Source organism: Anguilla rostrata, chromosome 7, assembly GCF_018555375.3.
Source record: "Anguilla rostrata isolate EN2019 chromosome 7, ASM1855537v3, whole genome shotgun sequence".
In the NCBI taxonomy this organism is placed as follows: Eukaryota; Metazoa; Chordata; class Actinopteri; order Anguilliformes; family Anguillidae; genus Anguilla; species Anguilla rostrata.
Genome location: NC_057939.1, coordinates 55127167 through 55153369, shown reverse-complemented (window position 1 = coordinate 55153369; position 26203 = coordinate 55127167). Strand labels below are relative to the sequence as shown.

General features: G+C 48.6%; 1 protein-coding gene across 3 annotated transcripts in view; it reads left to right on the top strand.

The window, feature by feature from the left end:
• Nucleotides 1-14748, top strand: part of LOC135260102 (zinc finger protein basonuclin-2-like) — a 188119-nt gene extending 173371 nt beyond the window's left edge. For 2 of the 3 annotated variants that reach the window (XM_064345281.1, XM_064345282.1), the window contains exons 5-6: nt 1411-3737; nt 13936-14748. In XM_064345281.1, the coding sequence (XP_064201351.1) occupies nt 1411-3737; nt 13936-14722 (3114 nt within the window). In that variant the 3' untranslated portion in view covers nt 14723-14748. Of the gene's footprint in view, nt 1-1410; nt 3738-12200; nt 12273-13935 lie in introns of all 3 variants that reach the window. The other variant, XM_064345283.1, reaches the window with a different exon arrangement.
• The last annotated feature ends 11455 nt before the right edge of the window (nt 14749-26203 follow it).

The following is a 26203-nucleotide window of genomic DNA, read 5'->3' as shown; positions in this document are numbered from 1 at the left end:
GCAGTTCTGGCTGATACATGGAGCAGTGTCTGGTAAACACTCTTAAAGAAGCCAGTATCTCACAAATCGACAGTGACAAAAGAGTGGTCATGGCTTAAGATTTATTTCCCAGAATCCTGTTCACGGCTCAACAGTTGGCAAGCCAAAGTGCGCAAAACTCTTTTTTCCTGAGGCGTTTCCAGCGGATAATAACACCATCTTCACGACGGTGGCCAAGAAATGTGCTGTTTGGAAGCGCTTGTCTGTTTCTTAAACTGGAGCAGGGCTGCTCTTTAAAGACAGGGACATGTTTCCTGCATTTTTATGCCGTAGCAGTGGAGTGGACGTGAGGCACCATGGTCCCTGCCCTCGTGTTCAGTCAAGGTTTGCTCGTTTTTTTACCATCTGTTCATCACCAGCGGAACAAGCCCGCTTTTGACCTCTGGACAAAATATGTCCCTATTAATATTTCATTAGATGTGTGATGAAGATCCTGTGAGCCTCAGTAGCAGACGGCGCAGGTTTCCGTTTCCATCGATGGCTGTCGTGAGACCGCTGTCTTCTTCGAACAGGAGCCCGAGTAAACAGTAAAAGCTTTTCGAGTTACGAAGACGGAGAATTCCAGTTAATTCGCCCATTATTCCTCTTAACGGCCCCTCTTCCTTTTGCTGTCACCAGCCGTTAAAAAAAAAACGCAAAGAGAGGTCCAGGCTGTGTGTGTTTAGAGAGGGAGTCTCACTGAGAGTTCGCCCCTTTGCGAGGCTTTTCTGAGGCACAGCCTCGCGGCGAACGCGTCGTCGTCTCAGAAACGGCAGGATTTACAGGGGCGGGCTAATGGCGGCGCCCCAGCGCTCCTGAGTGTGTTTGCGTTTGGCGTTATTAAACACACTCTGCCTCACGCGCTGCGAGCCTAATCACTGCATCTGAGTGGCTGATTAAACGTACAAAACACAGAGCAAGAGGGGGATGAAGATACGGGGGGAGGGGCTGTGTGTGTGTGTGTGTGTGTATGTGTGTGTGTGAGAGTGTGTGTGTGGATGTGTGTCTGAGTGTGTGTGTGTCTGAGTGTGTGTGTGTGTGTGGGTGTATGTGTGTGTGTGTGTGTGTGTGTGTGTGTGTGTCTGAGTGTGTGTGTGTGTGAGTGTGTGTGTGTCTCTGAGTGTGTCTGAGTGTGTGTGTGTGTGTGTGTGTGTGTGTGTGGATGTGTGAGTGTGTGTGTGTGTGTATATACGTGTGTGTGTGCGTGTGTGTGTGTGTGTATATACGTGTGTGTGTGTGTGTGCGTGTGTGTGTGTACAGCGCTCAGATTTGGCTCCAGGAGCCCTGCGTTTCAGGAGGACGCAGCTGCTACACCTTCAGCAGTCGGCTGTAATTATGCAGAATCAATAATTTTGATGTTTTTCTTTGTTGCTTCTTTGGTACGGCCTGCAGGACGCTGCGGGCAAGGTGCTGGACCGCTGGACCATCATGTCCCGGGAAGAGGAGATCATCACCCTGCAGCAGTTCCTCCGCTTCGGCGAGACCAAGTCCATCGTGGAGCTGATGGCCATCCAGGAGAAGGAGGGTCAGGCGGTCACCGTGCCCTCGTCCAAGGCCGACTCCGACATCAGGACTTTTATCGAGAGCAGCAACCGCTCCCGGAGCCCCAGCCTGCTCACGCACCTGGAGAGCAGCAGCCCCTCCAGCATCCACCACTTTGAGAACATCCCCAACAGCCTGGCCTTCCTGCTGCCCTTCCAGTACATCAACCCGGTCTCCGCCCCCCTGCTGGGGCTCCCGCCCAACGGGCTGATGCTGGAGCAGCCGGGGCTCCGCCTCCGCGAGCCCGGCCTGCCCAATCAGAGCGAGCCGGTGGACAGCAGCGAGTCGGAGGTGTCGCTCTCGCCCTTCCGCAACGGGCAGAGCCCCAGCCGGGGGGGCGGGGCCAACAGCGTCTCCAACGTGGTGGAGCCCAAGTCCGAGCCCGCCAGCGCCTCGCCCATCTCCCCGACGCCGTCCTCCCAGACGCCCCAGCAGCAGCAGGGTCCGCCCCCGCCGCAGCCGCACCAGCAGCCCCCGTCCGGCGGCCTGGGCGACTCGCACCCCCACCCCCACCCGCACCCGCACCACCACCACCCGCACCACCACCTGCTGAAGAGCGAGCAGTCCAAGAGCATCACCACCAGCTCGTCCTTCTCCTCCAAGATGCACCGCATGCGACGCATGGGCGCCACCTCCCGCAAGGGGCGCGTCTGCTGCAACGCCTGCGGCAAGACCTTCTACGACAAGGGCACGCTGAAGATCCACTACAACGCCGTGCACCTGAAGATCAAGCACCGCTGCACCATCGAGGGCTGCAACATGGTGTTCAGCTCGCTGCGCAGCCGCAACCGGCACAGCGCCAACCCCAACCCCCGGCTGCACATGCCCATGCTGCGCAACAACCGCGACAAGGACCTGATCCGCTCCGGCGGCAGCGGCACGCCCGTCATCTCCAGCGCCAAGAGCGGCCTGACCCTCACCAGCCCCGGCCGGCCGCCCCTGGGCTTCGCCACCCCGCCCCTGGACCCCATGCTGCAGTCGTCCCTCCAGAACCCGCTGGTGTTCCCCTCCCTGAAGTCCGTGCAGCCCGTGCAGCCCGTCCCGCCCTTCTACCGCACCCTCCTGTCCCCGGGCGACCTGGTCAGCCCGCCCGTGTCCCTGCCCACCAGCCCCTTACTGCCCCCCTCCGTCAACGCCACGCCGCTGATGGAGCACCAGGGCCCCGCCCCCGGCTCCCACAACCCCCTGGTGTCCGAGGCGGGGCCCGTGAGCCACCGGCTGCCCAACCCCACGGCCCCGGACCCCGTGGCGGACCCCATGCCCAAGAAGAAGCCCCGCAAGTCCAGCATGCCGGTGAAGATCGAGAAGGAGGTGATCGACGTGGCGGACGGGTACGACGAGAAGGACGAGGAGGACGAGGAGGCGGGGCGGCCTCTGAACGGGTTGCCCGGCAACCAGGGGTGCCACCCGCAGTACCCGCAGCTGCACCGCACCAACAGCAACAACAACAACAACACCGCCCACGGCAACGGCAGCGGGGGCAGCTGCCACCAGTCGCCGTCCCAGGACGAGATGAGCCCCGGCCTGAAGGCCATGCTGCGGGGGGAGCGGGAGGGCTCCTCGGGCGAGCTGCGCTGCATGGACAGCTTCACCTCCGAGGACCAGGACCACGAGCGCGACTTCGACAACGAGTCCGAGACCTCCGAGTCCAAGATGTGCTGCGGGGACGAGATGATGGACCACGAGGACCACCGGCACCTGGGCGGGCTGGACCGAGACCTGGACCGCGATCGCGACCGGGACCTGGAGGAGGCCCAGCTGAGGAAGGAGATGGAGGAGAAGAACCACTCCCTGCCCTCCCCGCACCAGCCCGTCATCAAGATCAAGGAGGAGCTGAGCGACCCCACCTACGACATGTTCTGCATGAGCCAGTACGGACTGTACAACGGCGTGGGCGGCATGGCGGCGGCCGCCGCGGCCGCCAGCATGGCCGCGCTGCACGAGAGCTTCGTCTCCTCCATGAGCTACGCCGCCAGCCCCCCGAAGTTCTCCTCGCACTCCTCCGAGGGGGAGCTGTGCTCCAGCCCCGACCCCAAGATCTGCTACGTCTGCAAGAAGAGCTTCAAGAGCTCCTACAGCGTCAAGCTGCACTACAGGAACGTGCACCTGAAGGAGATGCACGTGTGCACCGTGGCCGGCTGCAACGCCGCCTTCCCCTCGCGACGCAGCCGAGACAGGTGGGTCAGAACCGTCCGCCTGGCCTGCTCCTCCTCCTCCCGCCACCCCCCTCCCCCCCGCCCCCCGCACCTCCAAATTCACGTGGAAATCACCCTTTTTTAATTTGCAGTCAATCAGCCCAGAATCCTCCCAAAATTTGCTTATTTTCAGTTTTGACACGGATGTATTTTTTTCCACCACATTTCTGCATCTTACATATTTTAGATCTTTAGATCTGATAAGTATCAGCTGTTAGAGAAACGGTTAGCGTGAGCGTAGCATTATCAAGCGTACAGACAATAACAGGAAACAGAATTCCCCAGGTTTGTTTAGAGAAGCGTTTTTTTCCTTTTGTGTGGGACATGGCAGGAAGACGAATGGACGCGTATCTTCTCTTATGAAGTAAAATATTCTTCATAAAGGCTTTAACCCAGACTTCTGTCTCTCAGCGACCGACCCAACTCCCGTCAGAGCTCGAGCTCTCCACGACCAGCCTGATCCGCCCCTCACCTCCCTCACCTCAGGCTGCGCTCGAGGGTTTCGTGCCGTCGAGCGTCGACCTGACGAATACGCTGTCCGCGCGTCTTTGGGGGGGGGGGGGGGGGAGGGGCACGGCTGCCTTTGTCTCAGGACACGCCTCGGCGAAGCCCCCGGTTCGGCCGCCGGCCTCGTTTTCGCAAACGAGCCTCTTGAAAAGTGCACTTTCGCTCATTTTTTTTTTTTTTTTGCCGCTGCTCTCAAGTCGACGGCGGACGAAGTGCGGTATAATTGCGAGAGGCTGGCGAGCAATTTGGGCTTCGTGGCCGTAATTCCATTTCCCTGCTTCCATGCGGGCATTACGTCCTAAGAGCTCGACGGGAGCGCGGACCGGGAGGCGCACACACACAGATCCCAGAACAAATATTAAATATGGCCGGGGTAAGAGCGGTGTGTCCGCCTGCCGCCCAGCGGGGACCTCGCCCGCTCTATTAAAAGTTAGCCGGCGGATGGAGCTATATTACTCTGGAGCAGCGTTTCATGCTCCCAGCTCCATGTTCTTCCTTCAAGTGCGGTAATGCCGCCCCGGCTCGATAAGCTCCCAATTCAATTCAGCGCCTCTTTCTCTCTTTCTTTCTGTCTTTCACCTTTTCCCCTCCCCGTCTTAAATTAAAACAAGCATTTGTTTCTTACTTTGTGCCACTTTTTGTTTTAGTAATGTGGCCCAATTTTCGTTTGAACGCCACCCCCCCCCCCCAAAAAAAAACGGTTAAATGATTAGACGAAGCGGGCTTGCGTTCGGAATGACACGCACGTCTGTTGAAACCTATGGGGGTTCGCGTCTGACTCTAGCCCTGCTTGAATGTCCATATTTGTCCATGTATGTTTAATCCACTCCATGTGTGAACATAAGGGAAGGGCTGCGTATAAACAAGACCAGGGCCCAGAACGTTCTCTGGAACGTTAGATAATTAAAATGATGGCCGTACTGTGCCAGAATTTTCATTTGTTTTCTCAAAGTAATCATATAATTTACATAAGGAAACAAACAAAGGAAATATTCATTTTACATCTGTGGTTTTCTTATGAAGCATGACTATTTGAGGGATTCTTTTCCTCCTTTCCCAAAGCACCGTTGTCATAGTTATGAGTGTGTGTGTGTGTGTGTGTGTGTGTGTGTTACGGTTAGCTATCTGCCTCACATAGACCAGGATGCGTATGTTAGCAAACATCACAGGCCTGTCAAACCTTATTTTTGAAAGTGTAACGATGTGGAGGTGAATTGATATGCGGCCTGTGTCTTGTTAACAAACCTGAAGCATGTTACACTACCTGATTAAAAGGGAGTTTCTGTTTAGGAAGGGAGTAAAATGGTGTATAGCCTCAACCATGATGTAAAATGTTTTTAACATACAATATATATATATTTTTTAATTGACTAATTAGTCAGGCAAATAGATTCTTATTATTGATGCTATAAATAGTCCTATACTGGCAGGAGATGTGCCTTTAGAAATATACTATAAAACTCTACTATTCATCAATATATTAAATGATGATAAAAGGACATATTCTGCAAACGATATGGCATGCAATCAAAATATGGCATTACCTATAATCTTAATACAGCCCAAAATAAAAAGCTAAATTTAAAACATTTATTGCAGCAACGAATATTGCAAAAAATATTATCACATGACCACAACCACAATATCAGAATACGATCTCTGGTCTCGGTGGAGAACTGGCCTCTGTACTGATGTGTTCCGCTGAGAAATTCTACTCATATTGGAAGTGCTCTTAAGAGCTGTAGTGTTTTTTTATTTTTCTATTTTAGTAAAACTGCAGACTGTCTGCTCATCATAATTAAAGTTACAACACAAAGCTTGCTCCAATGCTTTACACAACAGCGGCAGTGGTGATTGACAGGCAGTGGCAGAGATGCAGCCTTTGGTTTTCAGCTGGTGTTGTTTTTTAAATCATTTAAATGTAAGATTTCTGTTTTTTAATATTATTTGTGACAGCTTACTTTCATGTTTACTTTGTTTATTCTTTTTGTTTAGTCTCTTAGCCTCTGTTCAGCATTTTCTTCAAGTTTTATTCCAGTTTTTTTTCCTCCATTTTCTTTCTCAGTTTTTGTTCAGTAATGTCCCCTAATTCATCCCACTTCATTCTGCAGGATTGGTTCTGATTATTTCGAGCTTCTAGTTTTTCTTGTAAATTTCAATAGGATACAGGATTCACATACGCAATTGAACACAGCATTGGTGTCAGGCACACATGCAAACACACATGTCTCCCTCTCCCTCTCTCCCTTTCTCTCTCTCTCTTTCTCTCCCTCTCTCCCTCTCTCTCCCTCCCTCCCTCTCCCTCTCATCCACATGCACAGTTACAAGCACAGTGCAAGCCTGATGCGCACATACGTAGAAAGATTTGTTCTCGTGGATTAAAGGAACACCTTCATGTCGTCAAAACCGCTTTCCAGCCAAAGGGCCTGAAATTCTACACATAGGAATACCAACAAAGAGCTTGTGTGGCGGACATGTTAGCGATATTTAGGATCGCTGGGCTGTGGCAGTGGGGGCTGAGGTGGACAGTTAATGAACGACCGTTAATTTAAATGAAAGGCTCTTGTGTAAGGCAGACGTGGGGAGGTGGGGGGGGGGGGAGGCCATGTTGACCAGGAGCAGTCTGATCTGCAGCCCCCTCTTAATGAAGCCAGGAGTGCACCATGAATCAGTTTTCCGTGATGACCCCCCAGCCCCCCTTGTCTACAAATTATATCATTTAGCAGTCGATCTTTTTTCATTAGCGAGGCCCGACAGCAGCCGTCCCCGCTCCTGTGAGTGTTCGCTTCCACGACCCGGTAATGGCATTAGAGAAATACTTAACCTCGTCAGCGAATGAGAATATGACGGCGGTGCTGAGATCCAATAGGAACAGGGCTGAAAAGTTTCCGACGGACCGACAGGGCCCTTCTCTTCAGCGCACGCACAGACACACACACACTCAGAAATAAAGGGACAGTGGAGGTGTGGTTTTTTTTGCTGTTGTTCTTTAAAGAACACATATTTCCCCTAGTTGTACCGTGGAATTACAATAATATTCTATTTGGGTACTAATACATAAGTACCTTTTGAAGCGAGTAAAGGTTACAGAGTGTGTGAGTCCGGGGGGGTGTTTGTAGGACAGCCGTTACAGAGCGTGTGAGTGTGTGTGAGTGTGTGGGGGGGGGGGGGGAGGGGGGGGGGGGGGTGAAACAGGATGTGGCAGAACGGTGTTCAGGCCCTCTCTATTGTTTCCATATTTCTCTGCGGTGAAATTCCTGGCATCTGGGAGGCATTACAGGGCTGGTCCTTCTATGGATTATGGCGTATTAAAACGCCAGCAAGGCGACGCCAAGCCAAGGAATTCACGGGGCGCTGAAGCCAGAACTGAAGACCCCGCATCAGAGGTGCTTCCAAAAGCCCTTTCAGCTAACGACAGCAATGCGAGCGCGAACTTCAGATGAGAGCCTACGGTACAATTCATGTTCATGTAACAGAGGAACAAAGAAATTATTTAAAATGTGTTACCTAAGCGAGGTAGGAAATATTAGCACCAAATATAGTCTGTATTATTATTGTTTTTATTTTTATTATTATTTTTATTATTATTATGTAATAGCTAACAGCACATTCTGGTGGTATGCAGATGTAAATGTTAATACAGCCTGTGATGCATAATGTGCATTTAACAGCTGTAATAAGGGCCCTGTAGCACAGATTGCTTTAACAAGCGTTTGAAGGGGGAAACCCACACACTCCAGCAAACGCTCAGCCTGTCATCCCGAGTAACACGTTACTGGCTGTAGCGTAGCATCACCCAGGGAGGCAGCGATGCAGTTGGTCGGGATGACTGTCTCATCGCTCACCTCTGACCCCTGCTGGTCGGTCGGGTGACCGCGGTCTGCTTTCTCAAACAGCACATGAAGTGTTGAGCTTGTCTGCGCTCTCCCAAATTGATAGTGCAGACTGCAGCAGTGAGTAAGGCTATTGGATTAAGTCTAATTAATGAACAATTTAATTTCACAGAGAGGGATAAAGGCCCCTTTCTGAGAGAGAACACATTTGTTGTCAACCTAGATGGAACAAGGATGATGTCCCTCTAAACCTAGGAATAACATTAAGTAGAAGACATTAATGAACAATCATATGAAAAAGAAAATATGATTATATTTTTGTTCTGCTTAGATGTCTGTGTGAGTTATGTGTTATGTGTGTTATGTGTGGGTGTGGGTGTTTCTGTGTGTTTGTTACTGTGTGTGCGTGTGTTACTGTGTGTGTGTGCGCGTGTGTGTGTTACTGTGTGTGTGTCTGTGTGTGTGTGTGTTTCTGTGTGTTTGTTACTGTGTGTGCGTGTGTGTGCATGTGTGTGTCTCTGTGTGTGTGTGTGCATGTGTGTGTCTCTGTGTCTCTGTGTGTAAGTAACTGACACAGTGTTTGTAAGCAGCGTGCCATCTGTGTACAGAGGTAAATGAGTGTGTTTTTTGCGCAGGCAGCCACAGAGTGTCGGTGTGATTAACTGCAGGAAACACATGCACACCAGTAATCATCAGCGTTATTAGACCTGTTAATCATAATCCCCAAAACAATGACAGGGCCTTGTTCCCTCCCCGTCCCGCCGTCTCTGCTGCTGCTGCTGTTCTAGTTTTTTTCTCGCGAAGGCTGAGGCTCCCAGCTCACGCTAGGAGGGCAGACCGAAAGGACAGTTCTGTCTGGGACTCCGTCTGTCCTGCTCTCACCGTCTTCTCTGTCCCCGTTAATCGCCGTGGAAACCGCCGCTCTGCTTCACTGGAATGGCTCTTTTCGCTGCCTCTGCTCAGGCAGTAGGCCTTTGTTCATACGGAGCTCACGTCAGCAGCCGTCTAGCTGCCAGACACATCTTAAAAAATAGCAACGCCTCGCCACTAGTAGTTTATTTTGCTTGACCATGCACACATCCTTGCTCTGTTATTTTAATTTAATACTGTAGGTTTATTAAAAAATTATTATTATTATTATTTATTAATTGAATAAGGGGCAGCTTTCAAAATATTAGCATATGTCCAGGGGGGAGGGAATATGGTTTTAAAGATTTTGCCATCATTGTTGGAAGACTGGTCATAAATTATAGATCTTTCAAAATTATATGCTAAACCCCTCAATTTGATGATGTAAGGTGTAAGAAATGCACTTTGCGAGATAAACAGCATCAATAATTTATTGACGACAATGCAGAGGAGTATTTTCAAGGATGTTTTGCCGGCCACTGAGTTTTAGAACTGGCCTGATGGTTATTAATTATTATTAATATGGATTTCGTGGTGCGTCAGTGAGTCCAGGATCTTTCTAAATTTTCCCAGCTTCTGCCGTGAGGCGTTTCCTTCTCAGGCGAATCTCACGCAAGCACGGGGTAGCGGGAGGAGCTTCACAGGTCTTTATTTCAGTCAGACGGCCGTAATAGTTCTGGGACGTTCTGTTGGAGGATGATGGATGAACTCTCCCTGCCTTCCATCTTAATAACTGCATTCAGCAAAAGGAAAACAAAACAGGGCGAAAAAACCCAGGCAGTTTAATTTTGCCTACCCAGGCTTTTCCCCCTAGTTAGTACATTACGATTAATTTAGCAAACAAATTTGCCAGGCTGACAGGCGGGCGCGTCGAACGCGGAGCAGAGCCTAAAGATGATTAACGTTTCTGGGACAGGCACATTAGCGGCACGCGCGCGCGCTGCCTCCGCTGGAAAGTAAAAATGGCCCCTCTCGAGACTTCCCCCGTTCTTCTGACGAGATGAGACCGTCAATTTGGTTTCTCTGCCACATTACTGGCCATCGGGGAGGGAGGGGGGAAAGGAGGGCTGGAGGGGGGGGCTTGGGTTGGTTTGGGGGGGGGGGGAAGAGTGGGAGGTCGAGCAAGGACTGGGACGGTGTAGGCAAAAAAAAAAAAAAAAATTCAGATAAATGTTCGCGACACATCCTACCTGTTATTACAGTGGGGGCGGGCTGCGCAGGCGCTGCGCTGTAAATGAGTTAATGCCCCAAAGAGTTTCCCCCGTCGCTTATCTTCCAGCCCATAATTTCAGCGGAGAGGGAGCCGCGTCTCTCGCCGGCGTGTGAGGGAGATTTGTCTCGTATTAAAGTGGATTCAAACCACTCCGGCGTGGACGTCTTTCATTTCAGCACAAAAGACCGGAGTCGCTTCTCTAACGACGCTTTCTGTTCTCAGGGTATTTTTTTCCGTTCTTCTTCAAACAAAAATTCCCCTTCCTTCATTTTATATTGAATTAAGTGTTTTATAACAATAATATTTAATTATATGAAATATTAATATTTAATTTGTGAAATAAGGCTCAGCTCCATCCCAGAAAAATCCACGCCATGGAACCATAGCTGTTTCGTCCTGATCCACAAATGTCATGTGTGTGCTTAAATGAAAAATGCCCATTATTATAATTATTAAGACATATGTATTCTCACCCAGACAAAAGTGTGTCAGCTACAATCAGTGTGACCCATTCTGACTAATCCATTTCAAGTTTAGCTTTCTTATGTGCATATAGAAACCTGCAACGATCACTTAAATAATTTTTTTCTCTATATTATTCTTCAATTCTCCCATTCAACTATCTATATCGTCCATTAAAAAAAAGAAAAACAGTTTACATTTTAAAATGTTTATTCCTTTCTGGTTTTCAGAAAATTATATTGACTTAAATTCATAGACTGTATAAAAATAAATTGCAGAATCAGTTAAGTTTAATCCTTATTGCAGATTTGGCATCATGGGATATGTAGTCTGTGGAGGGAGCAGGAAAAGTTCTGTGGAAGGAAGGTCATATGACTGAGTGAAATTCAATGCCGGTTTGTTCAGCTTTACTGTAGATATATCACCTGTTTGCATAAATCTAGTCTAGTAAAAAAAAAAAAAAAAAAAGGTAAGATTTGCAGATACATTGTTCGTAAATTTCTGTAGAGTACAAAATTAACAATTTTACCAAGGTGTTAGTTCTACAGTCCAATATGAGTTTACTAGTCACTTGACTCAATTACAAATTTTTATATAAAATCAAAAAAGCTTTAAGTGCCATTCACTTTTTTATAAAGTGTAAATTTTATTGTCATTCGATGGGATAGAGGCCACGTTTAAACGGAGGGAAGCTGCCCCGCCCCTCCCTTAATTACTCTGACCTTCTCTGGAGGCGGGGCACGTGTGAGACTTTCCCCCCCATTCAGCTTCAGTGGTTTTTTTCCCCCCAGTGTAGAGGTCAGGTCAGAGGTCAGAGGTCAGACTAGAGCTTATGAGCAGTGTGAGGGGTTTTGTCAGATATGTAGATGTGCTACAGTGGCTACTGGCTACTTTGGGGTCATCGACAGCACTGTGTCACACATCCGTGCTCGCCCAATCCTGTTCCTGTCTTGTAGGTTTTCATTACAGTCCTAATAAAGCACTCCTCATTCAACAGCTAGAGATCTGCTAATTAATAGAATCAGGTGTGTCAAATTATGGATGAAATGAAAACCTACGGGACGGTAAATTTTCAGGAACGGGGTTGAGCAGCCCTGCTCTACAGCTTTCAAAATAACCTAAGCTGTCTGCAGCTGACAGTTTTATTACCTTGTTAAGGAAGAACATGATGTTATTAATATTATCTGATTGCATTTTTCCCCCCACACTATCCATGTTTTTCATTGTTTGTCACTGGATTTTGTTCTGCCATATTAGCAAACCGCTCACATTGGGGGTTTTGATTTTAACTTAACACTGCATTTTGAGAATTACGTAGCATGTGGCATTTAAATGATGTGGTTGAATTTGAGCCTGTTAGCAGAACACACCGAAGACATGACACAGCTACACTGACAGAGTAGAGAGTCCGTCTGCTATGATTCTCAGTGCTGATGATGGCAATTTAGTGCAAGACCCCCTTAATTGACCTTATTCACTGAAAGGGTCCCTTCAACAAATGTATTTTTGTACTTCTTGCAGGAGAATGTCGGATAGGGAAGTAAATAATTAAAGGAAGGGACTCTTTTTGACTGCATCACCATGGCACTGCTGGTAAGCTCTACTGCATATTGTGAAATCCATGTATCAGTCTTGTTTAGGATGCTGTTTGAAAGCTTCACAGCACCCTTGCATGTGAAACCCTACCTGAGAGCACTGGATTTTTTTAAAACTCATTTTTTTATTTATTTATTTATTTATTTTTGTTATTGTCCCCCCCAAACGTAGTCCATAGTATGGCCTGGAACATCTTCATTGAGAGGGAGAATGAGCGGAATGTCTATGATGTATCCATGTGTAATGGTGGCCCATGTTTTACCTGTCTGTTTTTACTCTCAGTCTCACCTGTGCTATGTTCATAGTGTGTTCTGCTGCAGTCCCAGCCAAGAGGCCTTGTAAAGTGCACCACTGTGAGCATTATAGAGACAGAACGTGGTGGAATAGTGTTTGGCATCACGTACAGTGGAAGGCTTTAAAATGAGAGCAGAGCATGTATTCACTTTCTTTGTGTGTGCATGACTGGCAATGTGCTTTGTAATCCATGCATTTTAACATGCGACAGGGCCTGCTTTCCTCTGACACACCTGCGGTTCCATCCACTCTTAGCGACGGATGAGTCCCTGTTTTATGCGAATGTCAACAAGGAAGCACTGTAAAACTGTACTGTATGTAAAAAAAAAAACAGTGAAAATGTGAAGGACGTAGGATGCGTTTTCGTGACTGAATTAGGCAATGTCCCACTGCAGGCTAATGTCCCACTGCAGGCTAAATGTGATAATGCCGTCAGACCCCCTGTTTATACAGTGTCCAGTTCCCCTTGTTATCATATTAGCATGGCACAAATCAACTGACGAACTCCCATTCAATGTGGAAGAGTATTTAATTAAGCCAGTCTATTTAATTTCAGCAGGGCACCAGATTCGCTGACAGGCACAAACCCGGCAGCGGCCGTCCTCTTTCCCGGCCTTATCGGAGCGCTCTGCCTGCTGCCTCCAGTGGCTCGAGGTTTAGACGTACACTAAAGATCGCTTTGCACCCTGGATGGAGTTTCCGTGCAGAGTTCGTGTCCGCTCACCCCACGCGTGAGAGACAGAAAGAGTCCGACAGACAGGGAGAGAGAGAGAGAGAGAGAGAGAGACCGAAACCGTTCCTGAAATAAGCACAAGCGTTCGACACATCGATTGATTTGCTGAAAAACATCTGGGCAGGTGTAGGGCAGGAGTGGGACGTCCCACACGCTAGACAGTCAGGGGCACTGTCTGCTGCCAAAGAGAAGCTTCTAGCCCCACTATTTAAGGATTGCTTTTATTTCGTATTCTACGGTGTACTCTGTCAACCATTTAGCATTTGTATGTTGTGCCCTCTTTTAAGAATGCTAGAAACTGATGTTGTTTGTGAAAGCTTGAGTTGTAATATCAGATGTTACTTGTTCATAAGTTTCCTATGTATATATTTACAGTATATGCATATGTATGAATGATTAGTATTTTTCATAACTCCATTTTGCACATAATAAGAGATAATTAAAATAATTTCCTTTAAAGTTTGAAATAAAAATGCTTAAAACATTTGAAAGGAATTCAAAACCACAGTAAGAAATAACTCTCTCTCTCTCCCCCCCTCCCTCTCTGTCTCTCTCTCCCTCCCTCTCTCTTTCTCTTTCTCTCTCTCTCTCTCCCTCCCTCCATCCCTCTCTCTCTCTCTCCCTCGCCCACAGGCACAGCGCCAACATCAACCTGCATCGCAAACTGCTGACCAAAGAGCTGGACGACCTGGTGCTGGACCCGCACCACTCCCCCCTCCCCCGGGACCTGCGTGACGACTTCCTGTCCAAGCTGTACGGCGGCCCCCACCTGGGGCTGGAGGGGGTGATGGGGGTGGGCGGGTCCGGGCGGCGGGGGCTGGGGCTGGGGCGCGAGGACATGGGCTCCCCGACGGGCACGGAGTACCCCCACGCCAACGGGTACTGCCGGCTGCCGCCGGACGAGTACATGGTGCTGGACCTGAGCGCGGCGTCCAGTGCGCCCTCCAGCGCCCAATCCAGCGGCAGCGTGCACTCCTCGCCCGAGTCGGACGAGTGCAGCGACGAGGGCATCCTGCTGGACGACCCCGAGGGCGCCAGCGACGCCGAGGACTGCTCCCAGAGGGCCGAGGGGCTGGGCGCGGACGGGACGGAGGCGGGGGGCGGCGGCGGCCGCGGGGACGACGGCAGGGACGACGGCGACGGGCGGGGGGGCGAGGGGCCGCCCCACGAGTCCCCCGCCTCGCTCTCCACCCCCGGCGCCGCCGCGGCCAACGGGGGCATCCTGTGCAACATCTGCCACAAGCTGTACAGCAACAAGGGGACCCTGCGGGTGCACTACAAAACCGTGCACCTGCGCGAGATGCACCGCTGCAAGGTGCCCGGCTGCAACATGCTGTTCTCCTCCGTGCGCAGCCGCAACAGACACAGCCAGAACCCCAACCTGCATAAAAACGTGCCCTACGCAGCCATGCTCGACTAACCCCCCGCCCCCGGCCCCGCCACCGCCCGCCCCCTGCCACCCCCCCCCCCCCGAACCTCCTCCGCCCCGCTCTCTATTCAACACCCCCCCGGACCAGCATACATCAGCATCGGTGCCTGTGACCTCTTTCAAAAACGTCGTATTCCATCTTATACATATGTGTGCGCGTGAGTGTGGGTGCGCGTGTGTGCGCGTGTGTGCCTGTGAGTATTTATAATATATATGAATTATATAAACTGTTGTATTGTTCATAGTTCGGCTCGTATATGCATATTTATACATGTATATAAAGGAAACTATGAACGATATGCTGAAGCTTTGCAACGTGACATTTTCCTTTTTTGGAGGTGTGGCATGATGCGACTCTTTGAAGCGGGGCGAAGCTCCGCCCACTGGCCCCGCCCTCTTCATCCTGACAGGTTCCCCTTTTTTTGTCCATCTCCAAAGAAACTCTTCAAACTATTTGTGACTGTTGCCTGCAGAAATGATAATAATACTAATAAAAGAGAATACCTTCTTGATGTATTTGTGTAATGACAGCTTTTAAAAAGACCCTTTACCACAGCATGACAGCTTAATTTGTAAATAATGCCCCAAGAGGCTTTTGGTGTAAAACAGTTGTATTGATGGTTGTTTGCGTTTTTGGTTTCGTTTTACAGGACTTCCAGCTCTCCAGAATAGGCAAGAGGTAGCGTCTGGCTAGGGTTCTCATTTCGGACTCAATTCTTTTTAACCGAGAACAAAGTAAAAAAAAAAATTTAAAAAAAACTACAAAAAAAAATATCCTTCTTTTTTCTAGATATACTGATGCAGAGGCCGCCAGCATGCTTTCTGGCTCCTGATTGGATACGATTTTTTTTTTCTTTTTTTTTTTTTCCTCTTTCCTTTTTGGTTTTATGTTTTTGTAGCATTGGTATAAGAATCCAGTCTTGCACTTTGCAACTCGACATGGGGGTGTGTAATACTATCCACAACGTTAGCCTTGAGATGATGGGGGGGGGGGAGGGGGGAGGAAGTTGCTGAAGAGCGGTCGGTCACAGACAGGAAGTGGGACGTTGATGGCGGCAGTGCCGATGGGACGTCGCCGTGCTGATGATTCGCATAAACGCCTCAGTTTGTGCTCAAGTGTTCCGTCAAAAAAAAAAAACTACATTAACAGTGACTCTCCTGTCACAGCAATGGCCGACGTCCCCGTCCTAGAGCGCGCGGTGTCTAGGCGATACTCTGGCTCAGGAGCATCTTCCTCCATACAAACAATACACAGACTGCTGTCTCGAGGCGAAATATTACTATGAAACCTGTTTATGTTCTATTTTGTTTAATTATTGTCTGAAAAAAGGAGTAACCCAGTGTGTGGATGTGTGGCTGTAAAGTAATATCACAAGAGTTAGCCGAGGTTAAACTAAGTGATCTTTTTTATTGCATGAGGTATGTGTAACCCGATGGAGGTTATCATAACTGAGTTGGTGAATGTCTTGTAATTCGTTTCATCACTTCTTTAAAATCTGTAATGCGAAAGCAAGCCAGCGTCCCTGTGAGAGTATTCTGTGACGGCCACCATGTTCAAAAGCTCACTGTTGACATTAACTGTGACCAAACCAGATCAAGTGTTGTTTTCTTAAGTCTCTGGCTGAGTGACACTACAGTCTTATTCAACGCTTTTTAATGCACTTAAAGTCTTAATCCTTTTTTTTGTTTTCTCATTCGTCTGCTCGCCTGTTCTCTGTTTGTTTTGAGCTCTGTAAATTATTGTGAGAGAATATCTAGTAGGTGTGGGGAACAAGAGCTGTGATGTTTGTTCACGGATGTTTGAGGTTTCAACTAACAAATCTGAACAATGTTTGTTTTTCTTTCTTTTTTTCTTTTTTTTTACAGAATGATTGGTCATTAACATGTTTTATTAGGGGAAATCATGTTTACTCTGACAGCACACAGATGATAGCTGTTTTTAATTGAATACAAAAATACAGTTTACAAATTACCCTGAAAAATTATTTATCTTTACAGTGATTACGCACTTTTTTTGAAAGTGAACTGTCTGCCACATGCTTAGTAAAGGAGATTGCTGAGGTTTATAAACAAACCGCAAGTGAATTTTATTTCAGCCGTGGAATTGATCAAAAATGAAAGACTAAAAACAATTGGATATAAAAAATCTTTTATGAAAACTGACATTCAAAACTGAAAATATATAGTAAAAAGTTCCCCGTTTTTTTGCTGGTTTTGTGTAAAATATTGTTTGTTCCTAAATATCCTTCTAATTACCAACAGAATATGGAGGCATAGCTGTAAGCACACGTGAATATTCAGGCAGTAAAGTAACAAATTGCTAGAGCAAAATAATGAATATCTAATATCTCTCAATGTGGCAGCCAGTTTGCTCTTTTAAGAAGTGGGTTTTTTTTCTGGCAGTCATAGTTCCTAACTCTAGTTAATTTTTTGTCTGAATCTCCCAAGTTCAGTTCCACAGAGGGTTGTAGTTGTTCCTGCAAACTGAGGTTGGGGGGGGAAACGGTATGAATTGTTCTCCTATTGCTATTCTATTGATTCTCTTGATATCGCTTTTTATCATTTTGTCTTAGTCTTCTCTAGCGTTCTCACAGCTGATTCGCTAAGCACAGGTAGCTGCTCCTAAAGAGGCGAATTTACGAAGGTCAACCCAGGCCAGATTTCCACTTCCTGTGTCGATACGCAGCGCTGCACTTAGCCCCGCTCAACGGTGTGTGTGTGTGTGTGTGTGTGCTCACACACTTCCTGTCTCTCCTCCCTGAACCTCTCCGCGCTTCTCTCTGCGTTCCTCTGCAGTGAACACTTTCTCCCGCAGCCCGCCCTGCGCCTCCTCTTCCTGGGAAAGAGTACTGAATAGATGCAAAAAGTGAGCGGGTCTGGGGGGGGTTTCCATTGGGGGGGTGGGGGCTGGAAAGGGAATGGATTCCCTGATAAGACGGATGATTAAAATTGCTGTTGTGCAGGTACCTGAGGGCCCTGGTCCAATTTTACCACTGATCTTTCTAATAACTCACTTGTCACTTTATTACATTCCAAGATGTGAATGTTGCTGACAAGACTGTGACACTAACAGATCCACGCCCCCCCTTCCCCCCCCTTTCCTCACTTTACAGTCAGCTACTACCCCATTCTCCGCACACCCCCCCTCTCCCCGCACCATCCCCGCTCCTCGTCCTGGCTCTCTCCCTGCGTGCGGGCCCTACAGGGACGCAGCCTAATAGTGTATGCTTAAGTTGGCCTGATGGCCGTCAGCTGTAAAAGGACGTGTAATTGCCTGTTTATCCCGCTGAAGGGGCTGAGTGGAGTGGAGGACCCGGGCGCTCCTCCCCGGAGTCCCCCCCCCCCCCCCCCCCCGCTGCTGCTGCTGCGTCAAGCTGCCTGGAGCGCGGGCACTCAGGAGCTCGCAGGCCGCTGTCTCTCAGCGTGCCCTCCCCCCTCACCCAAACCCCCACCCCTCCGAAACCCCTCCACCCAGGTACAGCGCTTGCCTCCACCCCTCTCCAGCTCACAGCCCGTTAGCCCGACAGCCGTCCCATGACTGGCTACCCTTTGCCGATGGAAGAGGCCGAGGGGTCGTTCGGGTCGCCGGGTCCCTCCATCTTAAACTCGCGAATCGACATCGTTAGCGCTTAGCGGCGTTGTTAGCGCTTAGCGGCGGCGTTAGCGCTTAGCGGCGTTGTGCGCTTACGCGTCTTAGCGCTTAGCGCCGTGCCCATTCCTGCCGAGGAAGAAGAGAGTTCACACATACTGCTATAGCTGAGGCTTCAATGGCAACTTTTTTTTTTCCTATTTTTAATTTTTTTTTAATAAAGCTATGTGTGCACAGTAGCCAAAAGTCCCAGCGACTGTAAAGTCATTGGGATTGATGCAGTTAAAGATAAATACAATTCCATGAACAAATGGGCTATTTCGGAATCATGAATAGCACTCATAAACCAAGCCTTCTGATTTTAGCATTCTAGCCTCATAAAATTCAGGCTTCCTCTTCGACGTCGCACAAGGTGCGTGGCTGATTCCTTCGCTGCCGTCCGCTAGCCTGACTGACTGACTGGCGGTCAGAAATAAATCGGCCTCACGCTCCTTTTACTCTGTGGGTTCTGAGGAGAAACGACAAGCAGTTTTGTTCTTTGAGAAGCTAGTTGGAAAGAGGGGGATCGGACTGAGAGGCCGGGGCGGGGGTGGGGGGGCTTGGTGGGGGATCGAACTGAGAGCCGTGGCGGGGTGGGGGCTGGCGGGGGGAGAGGCCGGGGCTCTGCTGCACCTTGGGGGGGGGGAGAACAGGAGCATTACTGACCGGTGTACAGTCCCCACGAGCGCAAGGTGAAGTGCACAGCTTTTAAAACCCTATCACCGGGAGAGGCCGAGTGATGCGTTAATATTTCATAAGCTTTCTGCCGGCCGCGGGATACGGAGCCAAGCGACAGAGAAACACCGCTGCGGAGCTCGTCAGAGAGGGAGCACGCTGAGGAGCTCCCGGGGAGGGGGAGAAACACCGCTGCGGAGCTCGGTCAGAGAGGGGGGGCGGGAGAAACACCGCTGCGGAGCTCGGTCAGAGAGGGGGCGGGGGGGGAGAAACACCGCTGCGGAGCTCGGTCAGAGGGGGGGGGGGGGGGGAGAAACACCGCTGCGAGAGCTCGGTCAGAGAGGGGGCGGGGGCGGGGGGGGAGAAACCCGCTGCAGAGCTCGGTCAGAGGGGGGGGGGCAGGGGGGGTTGAGTGACCCATCAATAATTCAGCAGTCTCTTGTCCATTTTGTTTAAGTGACCTGAGAGCACGGTTGGACATGGACCCCAGTGACGGCAGGCTGCTGTTTGTGAGCTGTTGTGTTAACACTACTCTTTCTGTACCCGAAATAACGCTGGCTTCAGACGAGCAGAAGGGAAAGGAGAAGGGTATCTTCAGATTGTATGTTTTCTTGTTGTACTTTTGTCTTATGTGAAGGTGTCATGTATATATATATAAATATATATAATTTTTTCTTTTTCAACTAGACTGGCAACCAAGCTTCTGAAGCGTATCTTCCTATAAAATGGAGGTTACTCTTAGAAAAAAAATTACCTTACCAGGTGTTATAGTAGCATTTGATGCATTTGATTTTTTTTTTTTTTTAGGATCTGTTTTCATACTCACCCATACTGTGTGTATTGCAGAAAATATTTCCCAAAATGTTTCTTGAAATATTTGAATGCTGATTCAAAAAATCTTGAATAGTTTTTTGAGAATAAATGTTTTATTTTTCATATTTGATGTTTCAGTGCGACCGTCTCATTTGTTTTGTGCTTAAAGCCCATTTTTATCCACGTGTCTCTTGTCCAAGACTTGGATTTGGATAAACATAGTTCTCCTGCCAGCATGGCTTCATACTGCACCCGGGGGGGGAGGGGACAGCTACACAAGGGGACGCTGCGTCTTTTCCATCTTATAATTGTGACATTGGTAGCTTCATGAATACTGGATGTGCCCTCAACTTTTTTTTTCTTCCATAAGTAGACTGAAGGGGAAAAAGGTCATTTTTAAATTTTAGTTTTTGCTTGTATTACTTTCTGTATTATAACTATGTTTTTCTCTTTTTTTTTTAGTTTTGTTTTTTGCATAAAATGCATAAGGGTTTTTGGGATGTAAATGGAATTTTATTCATATTTTGTCCAAATACCTCTTGTAATTTGTATCAGAATTCTTGTACAATTTTTATATTAAAGATTTATCAGTCACTGGCAAATTGTTGTCTCAGTTTCTACCCCAAACTCCCCCACACGAACTCTCCTCCCCCCCAACACCACCATTCTTGAGAAAAATAAATAAGTAACGTTTTATTACAACTCTAAAATGGTCCACAGCCTGTGCCTGTTACTTTAATTAAGTCATGTGATCATATTTTATCTTCCTGTGAACATTTAAGACTTTAGTGATGCCCTGCGTCCTTCCCAGAGCTTAATTGAGTGTCAATCAACTCAGACCGAGCAGAGACGGCGTTTTCATGAGTTTTATTCCTATCTTTTAATTACCACATTCCAAGAACCTTCGGGAATGGCTATCTTGACCAATTAACCGTGTGATTAGATTAATTATGTCAATTAATGACAGATTGGAATTAATACCGCGGGTTCCAGTTTAAATGGAATTAACGGCAACACCTGAACCTGGTGCCAAATTTCGACAAAGAACTCTGGTGACCTTTGACCTTTTTTCGAGAACTTTGTGGCTATTCTAGAGAAGGACCGTAGGCAGTATGTGGTGGGGGGGGGGGGGTGTGTGCAGATTTGGGCTGGGGTATCCGGGGTTCGGTAGGGCTGTGTAGAGTGTGTGCTGTGTTAATTCTCAGATTACTCTGCAGGCTTTGTAAATTACACCCTCACAAAATGAACTGGTGTCTGCAGTCTCCCCCAGGGACCTGCGAGAGACACCAGGTGATTCATCCTATTGGCCAAATAAATTTCCCCAGAAGGTGGCCTGAGGTGTAAAAGGAAGGTAAGTATATGTTTAATTAGAGAAGTAAACAAATGATCAAATGAGAATGGGGTACATAGCAATATTCACAGGGCTTATAGGAAACATATTTAAATACAGTTTTAAAAAATAATAAGAATAGTGTATTCGACCAAAAATTAGTGTATTCGACCACATGAAAACACAGTGATATCGGCCATTTCCTGTCAAATGAGTTAAAGTGAGAGATGAGTTTCAATCATAGGCAAAAGCAGAGACTGCTTTGATAATTAATATATGGTGCACGTATTAATAGAATTAATTATTTTTGTTTCTTATTTTACTATTTGCACAATGTAAAAACTCTTTCTGCAGCCTTCACTCAGTGTCTGATCCGGTTCATTAGTGCGACAGAATTGGCTCAATTCTTAAGAGCAAAGAAACTAACAAGTGACAACTGGCTCCAGCAGCACTCCGAGAGAAAACGATTTCTGTGTAAAGAGGCAGGACTGAAAAACGACAGACACAAGGCAACAAGGCCAGGTTCTGCATAACAAACAGCATTCATATGGCCCCTGTCAAGCCAAACCCCCAAACTGCCCCCCCACCCAATGCCTGGAGCATTCCTTACCACGTCACAGATGAATATCGCTAGCCATCAAGACGTCATGTTTGTTTTGGAAACAAACAGCAGGTACAATGTGCAGAGTTTAAAAACGCCATGACAGGGTATTGACCTTGAGATAGTTAGATGCTTATTTTTTTTCTTAGCGGGGGGGATTGAGAGGATTTGGGGGGGGGGGGGGTCACATGACGGCTGTTCATCCAATCACAGTCGATACGTGTCCGGGGCTGAATAATAGACGGCGGGGGTATTGATTGTCCGGCGTAGTTAAAGAGATTTCCCCACAGTGCCGGCCCCGCGCTGATGGGCCCCTGAAGGGAGGGTTCGGAACTCTGCAACATAACTTACCGTGTTCCGCGGGGTCGCCATCGATTTCCCCGACAACCGCCGGCTTCTCGCTTGACCTTTGGCGGGAACGCGCGCGGTGGAAGGGGTGGGCGGGGGCGGAGGCCCCGGGAACTTCTCTTTCTGTGGAGCGGCTGATTGGCGGATTTCGTAATTATTCCGGTCGCCGGTGCTCTGAGAGAGAGCCGAGGAGCAAACAAGATATTTACCAACTATTGCACCATGCTGTACTTCACAGCGATGCATGCTCCTAACCCTAACCCTAACCCTATTGCACCATGCTGTACTTCACAGCGATGCATGCTCCTAACCCTAACCCTAACCCTATTGCGACATGCTGTACTTCACAGCGATACGTGCCCCTAACCCTAACCCTAACCCCTAACCCCTAACCCAACCCCAACCCCAACCCCAACCCCAACCCCCAACCCTCAACCCCTAACCCCAACCCCAACCCCTAACCCCTAACCCCTAACCCTAACCCCTAACCCCTAACCCCTAACCCCTAACCCTAACCCCTAACCTCTAACCCCTAACCCCTAAACCCTATCCCCTAATCCATAACCCCTAACCTTTAAATCCTAAACCCTAAACCCTAACCCTAACCCTAACCCCTAACCCCTAACCCCTAACCCTAAACCCTAACCTCCCTAACCCCTAACCCTAACCCCTAACCCCTAACCCTAACCCTAACCCTAACCCTAACCCTAACCCTACCCCCAACCCCCAACCCTAACCCCAACCCAACCCAACCCTAACAACCCTAACAACCCCAAACCCTAACAACCCTAACCCTAACCCTAACCCTAACCCCTAACACCTAACCCTAACCCTAACCCTAACCCTAACCCTAACCCCTAACCCTAACCCTAACCCTAACCCTAACCCTAACCCTAACCCAACCCTAACCCTAACCCTAACCCTAACCCTAACCCTAACCCTAACCCTAACCCTAACCCTAACCCTAACCCTAACCCCAACCCTAACCTAACCACCTAACCCTAACCCTAACCCTAACCCTAACCCTAACCCTAACACCTAACCCTAACCCTAACCCTAACCCTAACCCTAACCCTAACCCTAACCCTAACCCTAACCCTAACCCTAACCCTAACCCTAACCCTAACCCTAACCCTAACCCTAACCCTAACCCTAACCAACCCTAACCTAACCCTAACCCTAACCCTAACCACCTAACCCTAACCCTAACCCTAACCCTAACCCTAACCCTAACCCTAACCCTAACCCTAACCCTAACCCTAACCCTAACCCTAACCCTAACCCTAACCCTAACCCTAACCCTAACCCTAACCCTAACCCTAACCCTAACCCTAACCCTAACCCTAACCCTAACCCTAACCCTAACCCTAACCCTAACCCTAACCCTAACCCTAACCCTAACCCTAACCCTAACCCTAACCCTAACCCTAACCCTAACCCTAACCCTAACCCTAACCCTAACCTAACCCTAACCCTAACCCTAACCCTAACCCTAACCCTAACCCTAACCCTAACCCTAACCCTAACCCTAACCCTAACCCTAACCCTAACCCTAACCCTAACCCTAACCCTAACCCTAACCCTAACCCTAACCCTAACCCTAACCCTAACCCTAACCCTAACCCTAACCCTAACCCTAACCCTAACCCTAACCCTAACCCTAACCCTAACCCTAACCCTAACCCTAACCCTAACCCTAACCCTAACCTAACCCACCCTAACCCTAACCCTAACCCTAACCCTAACCCTAACAAACCCTAACCCTAACCCTAACCTAACCTAACCCTAACCCAACCCTAACCCTAACCCTAACCCTACCAACCTAACCCTAACCTAACCCTAACCCTAACCTACTACCTAACCCTAACCCTAACCCTAACCTAACCTAACCATAACCTAACCATAACCTAACCCAAACCTAACCTAACCATCCTAACCTAACATACTACTAACCTAACCTAACCTAACCAATTGCGCCATGCTGTACTTCACAGCGATATGTGCTTTGTGCATTTCATGAACATCGTAATGGCTCAAGAAATGAATAAATTCCTGTAAAACTATTTTCAGAGTACATGTTTATTTTTATTTTTATTTCTTATAAATTATGTAAAATCCATGAGTGAAGTTTAGTACATTTAGCACAAGTTCTGCAACTATGTGCTTGCCGATTGCTTTGTTATGTAGCCTTACCAAAATGGAATATACTTGGAATATATTGAAAGAAGACATTGCAGAAAATATTGCAACACTATACAAACTATTGTTACTTCCAGATAATGCAACACATTATATACACAATGCAATATATTAACATAAATATATATTACACAACAGATGAAGTTTTTCCTATATTAATATATTGCAATACATTGCAATGTATTTCATTTCCACTTGGGCATAACAGCATTGCTTTTTCACATAGATTTTTTTTTTTTTTTTTAAATCCTTGGCTGTGATGCAGTTCAGTCATGGTCTTATAGAGCTCCACTCTCTCCTGTAAAATGTGAGGAGACTGGAGCCTGTCAGGCAGTGAGTGGTGTGTGACAGAAGGTGTCTGTTCCGCAGGGCTGTCATAATTAGGCCGTTGCTCCTAACGAGTCCTCGCAGAGAGCAGTTCATCGGGAGTGACAGTGACGGAGAGCGCGCGAAAACAGCGTGCGGTCGTGAGACAGGCGGCGCTGAGACAGGCGTGCGCATGAGCAGCTGCGTGTGAGACAGGCGCGCGGACGAGGAGACAGGCGTGCGGTCGTGAGACAGGCGTGCGGACGAGGAGACAGGCGTGCGGTCGTGAGACAGGCGTGCGGTCGTGAGACAGGCGTGCGGTCGTGAGACAGGCGCGCGGACGAGGAGACAGGCGTGCGGTCGTGAGACAATGCAGCCATAGCAACACACTGAAGCGCTGTAGTCATTATTAAAAAAACTCCACAGCTGTAGGCAGACACTGCATATATACTGCGGTTTAATGGAGATAATGGAGTCAGTACAAGATAGTCCAGTCGCAGTGAGACACCGCGGTCGTACGCAGACATTTCGGTAATTTGGGAACATCGAGAAATATGGTAGTGACACACTGCAGTGATCTGAGGACATGACAGTCACACGGAGCCCCTCCAACACTGACTCTCCCTTTTCTAATCACATGAAGAAGTGCAACTGGGACCCCCCCGTCCCCCATTTTTCAGTTTTTTATTTTCCAGGGAGAGGCTGAGTTTAATTGCGTTTAGTCGTTTGAGGCGCGGTCGTCCGGACGAGGAGGCGTGTGAAAGTCGCGCGGAGCAGTCGCTGGCCGTGGCGGTATGTTCCCGCGCGGCTGGACTCCGGTCCCTCAGAGCGGCCTGGAGCCGCGCGCGCCCCCCCAATACAGAAGTAAGAAAATGGAGGGGGGTGGTGGGGGGGGGGGGGGGGGAGTGGGGGCGAGGAAGCTGGGGCAATAAATCTTAGTCAACTCCCCGATCCCGCGGCCTAAACCAAGCAGCCCTGACTCCCTGATTCCTTACAAAAACTCATTTCTGGTAACATGACCCTTGCTGAGGATGGGCTTGTCAATGCATTAGACTTTTTACTCTGCCGTATCGATTCTGTTCTACACCAGTGAGGGCTGTATTGCTGGCTAATGCTATTGACGAACCATCAGTCTTTGCGCAGAAGTGTGGAGGCTTGCAGCTCTCTCCTGGAGTGCACAGAGAAGCTATCAATGGACAGTGATGGAGGACAGGCAGCCAGGAGAAGAGCAAGCACAGCAGACCTCATCCCCCGACCCCCCCCCCCACCCCAGACCCCCCCGCCCCCCCACCGGACCTAGCCCATGGTTTGGGAACACTAAATTAAAAAAAGCAGACAAAAGAAATGTGGGAGAGGGACTGGACACTGCACTATCGATCCGGCCAGCTTTGGGCAACCTCAGACTATCGTAACTTGTAATAGACCGATATTTAAATACCAAAGGACCGTTTTCGGAAAACGGATCTAGGGTACTCAAAACACAGCAGCACACGGAAGAGCAGAGTGGTAGCTCACCGTAGTGGTAGCGTCCGTCCTCTTCTCTCCTTCAATCTCACTTGATATGGGCATTTC